At 38.0% G+C, this 4,738-nt stretch overlaps 1 protein-coding gene across 5 annotated transcripts; it reads right to left on the bottom strand.

Annotated features, from left to right (window-relative positions):
- Nucleotides 1–551: 551 nt before the first annotated feature.
- Nucleotides 552–4,182, bottom strand: LOC140880952 (protein transport protein SEC13 homolog B-like). 5 transcript variants are annotated; one of them, XM_073285856.1, is made up of 2 exons: nt 4,080–4,182; nt 552–1,799 (listed from the first exon to the last, which is right to left on the bottom strand). In XM_073285856.1, exon 2 carries the CDS (start codon nt 1,704–1,706, stop codon nt 801–803), a length of 906 nt encoding a protein of 301 aa, XP_073141957.1. In that variant the 5' UTR covers nt 1,707–1,799; nt 4,080–4,182; the 3' UTR covers nt 552–800. The 5 variants fall into 5 exon arrangements, with proteins under 5 accessions (XP_073141957.1, XP_073141956.1, XP_073141959.1 ...); XM_073285855.1 differs by having other exon boundaries at nt 552–1,826; nt 4,080–4,175; XM_073285858.1 differs by lacking the exon at nt 4,080–4,182 and adding an exon at nt 3,825–3,851.
- Nucleotides 4,183–4,738: the final 556 nt, after the last annotated feature.

The raw sequence follows: 4,738 nt of genomic DNA on the forward strand, positions 1-4,738 counted from the left end.
TTAATGAATAACCCATATAAGAGACCCGTCTAAAAAAAATGACCCTTGAGACCGTTTCATAAGAGTTTTTGCCATCAATTTATATCAATTAACCTTGTCAAGAAAATAATAACTTAAGTAGCACTCAAAGGTAATCTCTTTAATTATGCTTGAATTTCAAGACTCTAGAATAGCTACCATCTTAAAGCTTGCACAATACCATCTTAACAAAAGACACTTCCAAAAACAAACCTCGTGAATGAGTGAATGTAAAAGGGTACCATGCAACAAAATGACCGTGACATTCTCTAGAAATAGAGATTAGCACGGAGACGGAAACTGGTAATTTACTATTGATAACGATTTCATATGTTTTTCACAGAGCAAAATTTACATTAAAATAAAGAACACAAATGGTTACATTCTTTTAATAAGGTGCGGGCAGCATGGATCCAAATTTCTGGAACGCATGAAGCTTCAACTAAACTATGATGAATTAGCAAACATCGGCCGCTTGACAGAAACCAACTTTTGTGTCACAGGGAAAAGATGGTACGTCCACAAAAAAAAAGGACAAAAAAAAGATGTACTAAAAATGAGCAGACAAAGTAACAGTCTGAAAATGATGTCCCATAAAAATTCTAGTTAAATGTGTTGCAGAAGTCTGCTTCTGCATGTAAAATTAGTCAATAATAAGACCTCTCAAGCTAGTTGAAATCGGCTTCATAAAACCAGTATATGGAATAACAGTAAACCTCATAACCGTTGAAAAGAAGATCCAGAAATGATCTAGTATAAAAACATATTATGAACTAAAAAGTTCATGAGTCGACAGTGGTCACCTGCTGCCACTCTCCGTCCACTGCTTCTTTCCAGAGTGTAACAGTGTTTTGCCCATCAGCCACAGCAAGGATGTTTCCGGTAAGTGACCACGAGACCCTCCAAACTGGAGTCGTGAAATCCTTCAAAACTTTGCCATTCCATTGGTCACCTTCCTTAAGAGAAGTCCATATTATTACCTTTCCGTCTTGAGAAGCACTTGCAATTGTTGACTTGGGAAGTCCTAAGTTTGGTGCCCAAGAAACATCCCGCACCCAATCGCTATGCATGCTAAGAGCTGGGAAGCAATCCAATCTCCAAGTTCCATTGTCAAACTTCCACACTTTCACCGTATTATCGCAGCCACCAGATGCTAGCTTCTGAACAGGATCGAGTAGGCCAGTGCCCACTAGAGCACCAGGAGTGGTTGATGGGGCCCATGAGACAGAGGTGACGCCAACTGGATGAGCCTGGTCTATACGTGATTTGTCCCATCCACCATCAGGACCTGCCATGTAAACTGATATATTACCATCCGAAGATCCACATGCAAGACATAGGCCAAGTTCATGAGGTGCCCAAGATATTGAATTGACAGATGCTTTGTGATCATCGAAAATGTGAGCCTGAATCCACTCGTTTTGATTTCCTTCCCTCCAAATGACAACCTTTCCATCATATGAACAAGAAGCAAGAAGTGACCCAAATTTCGGATGCGCCCATGCTACTTGCCAAACAGGCCCTTGGTGACCAGTTAAAGTAGCAAGATTCTGTGATCCAGAGTTTGTAACTCCAATTATCTTGATTGTATTGTCAGACGAGCCTGTAGCGAGACGTTTACCATAGTAATCCATTGCGACATCATGAACAACATCTTGGTGGCCAGTCTCAATCTTTTGTCCAGGCATGTTTAATTTCCAAATAAGTGCCAACCACAAATTGGATTACCAGATCTTTTTGCTCCTACAGCACTGGCAGGCCTTCGGTTCAATGTCGCAGCACTTTGAACAAACAAGAGCAGTCAAACTCTGTAATAGCAATTAAATCTCTCAAAAGACAGGAAAATATAATCCAACCAGAAGGGGAATGGAAAAGGTCACTCTAAAGCTATAAAATCGTAACCCTTTTTCTTTTTCTTTTTAAATTTTATGAAAGCTATAAAATCATAACTGATTAATATGAAAATTGAAAAGCAACAAAATGCACAACTATCTGATTAAACAATGGACAAAAAGAACGTTAACGACCTAAATTGAAAGTTTCTTTGATAATCCTAGTTCGTTATACTAATTCTAATTATTTGCATTTAAAAGAGTAAACTAAAATGAATAAGTGGATAAGAAAAGCTATGAGGGAACAGGGAGATTTGGAACCTATCAGCTACTGTAGTCTGTAAAGAGTATGCCATTTGGGATAGTGGACAAAGTTCAACAGTAAATAGTTATCGGAAAGGTCAACAGCATTCAACCTAGAGTTGAAAATAAGAATTTTTGTCTTGCTTCATTTAATCTTTTTGATTTTTCATATTTGAAAGACTGCCTCAGCGCCAGAATTTGGTTTGTAGTTCAATTATCTATAAGTAAAGGAGTGACCAATGCTCTTCGTGAAGGGACGGACCTTGTTGCTGGCTTATATGCTCCATGTTTAAGGATTGGTGCTCTTGTGGATGCTGAAACCATAGACAATCATAGTTCAAGTCTCAGTCTTGAATCTCGAGAACAAGAGTGGTTTTCAAGAGGACAGTTTTGTTATAGACTCGAATACATTGTGTTGGAAGGAGGTTTAATTGACCAGATTTTGCAAGAGAAGGATCGAGATCCAAGTGAGGGAGGCCCATAGGATCACAGTGCAAGTGGAAGGGGAGGGAAGGAGAAGAATAAAATGCAAGGAGAGAGTTGCAGTTGTTCTCTGCGAGTTTTGTCACCGGCAATGCTAGGGTGAGGGGAGAGGAACCTTCGTACAGAGTTAATCTCTGGGAAAGACCAAAATGGCCATATATGAGATTTCATCATTCAAGTATTTCATTTTATATTCAACTTTGATTTCTTTCATTGAACACTTCACAGGATTTTGAGATTGCAATATTAATCTTGTTTCAACTAGGCTTAGTAATTGATGACCTTCTCATGAAACTGATCAAAGAATACAAGGGTTCACGATCTTTGACAGCAAAAACAAGGGGAGAATATTTGTCACCGAGACGACTAAGAATTTTGAGAGTAAGCTCATCAATATCATAGGTGGCATTAATGAGGAGAATCTCATTGTTTCACATTTTAAAGGCTTTCATGTACTCCATAATGTTTTCTCACCCTTGTTTAGAAGGTCCAAGATTTCTTTGAGAGACATAATACAACCATAGGATGGGTTTGCATATGTGTTGAAGAGCGAGGTCCAAGAGGCTAGTAACAATGTGGCAGTGAAAAAGGAGGGGTAATAGTGTTAAAGAATAAGCTGATCTTGGCGCCACCAAAGAGAATATTCGGGATTTGGAGTTGTTTCACCGCCACGGTATAAGGTTGGAGGTGGACTGGTTAGAGTGCTGCAGCCGAAGGCAACAAAGCCATGGCCAACCACGAAGGTATCAAACTGCATATGTTTCCCAGGTGGAATAGTCCATGTTGTTTTATTAAGGCGGGGATTCAGCAGCCAACATTTAGGGTGATGAGATTAGGCACACTACACATGGTCCTGAGCCAGACTCCAGAACAATCACAGGTCGGGTCTAGAAGAGTCAGAAATGTAGGTGGCAGCACAGGAAGCTATTGCAGAAAGTGGTCGAACAAAGGCTTCCCGAGCAAAGAGAGGCGGATACCATATAAGATATTGATTCACCCAAAAGGAGATTTTGGGGTTCGGTCAAAATTTACAAATTTTCCCGGAGATTTTATGCTGAACGCCTAATCACTCGTCCCTCTCGGCCAAAATCAACAATCCCACAGAAATCAAATTTGGACTGAACAAGCCAAAATCAAAACAGTTGACAGCAAACCCAAAAGACTACGTCGTTGACTGCATTCAAATACCAGAGCGTTGATTTCAGAGGACCGCATAAACCGGCAACTCACAACGCCCTATCACACGCAGTAGCAAAACCCTAATCATATTACGACATCAATAGAGTCAATCACGGAAGCTAAAATTCCCAAAAATTTAACATTACTACCAAAATTTGCAGACACCAAAGCTCGAACGGCAAAAGAAAAATCTAATCTCGCTGAATAGAATCAAATTATAAAATGAGATCAATTTATAATCAGTGAGGGAGAAAAATTTCTGACCTGAAACGTAAATTGCGAAGCGCCTACTGTTGGAGTTCTCACTCGGGTCGAACGACAATGTCCTTCTACAGGGAGTGGGGGAAAACGACGTCGTACATTTGACGACATTGTATTCCATGGTTGGACTTTTATCCGCGTTAAGTTCGTTTTTAGTTTAAAATATTGGGCCAACCCACAAACATCACTTGGCACGGCCCACTATTTCAAGAACCACGGAATAATAGATAAATAACACAGTAATATAATTCATAGATAAATAATATAATGTAAATTAAAAATAAATAAGAAAAAATAGTTAATACATTATTTGATTTGATGGATAGATTATAATTTATTTGATTTAATTGATGTAAAATTAGTAATTTATAAATAGATAAATAATATGACGAAAATAAGGAGAAATTGATTGGGATAAGTTATACATAGATTAATAATACATCAAACCAAACAATGCCAAAATTGATAATTTATTAATGGATTGATTAGTAGTACGTTTTCTAAATAATAATAATAATAATATTTTTATGAGATCAATATTATTAATTTATCGTGTTATATATATATATTTATTTAGACACGTGTAAATATTGTGGGTTCCGATCTTATAATATCCTCAACTAAAAGTAGCGAAAGCATTTAAAAATTAAAACCAAAGTAAA

Source organism: Henckelia pumila, chromosome 2 (genome assembly GCF_033568475.1).
Source record: "Henckelia pumila isolate YLH828 chromosome 2, ASM3356847v2, whole genome shotgun sequence".
NCBI classification, from domain to species: Eukaryota; Viridiplantae; Streptophyta; class Magnoliopsida; order Lamiales; family Gesneriaceae; genus Henckelia; species Henckelia pumila.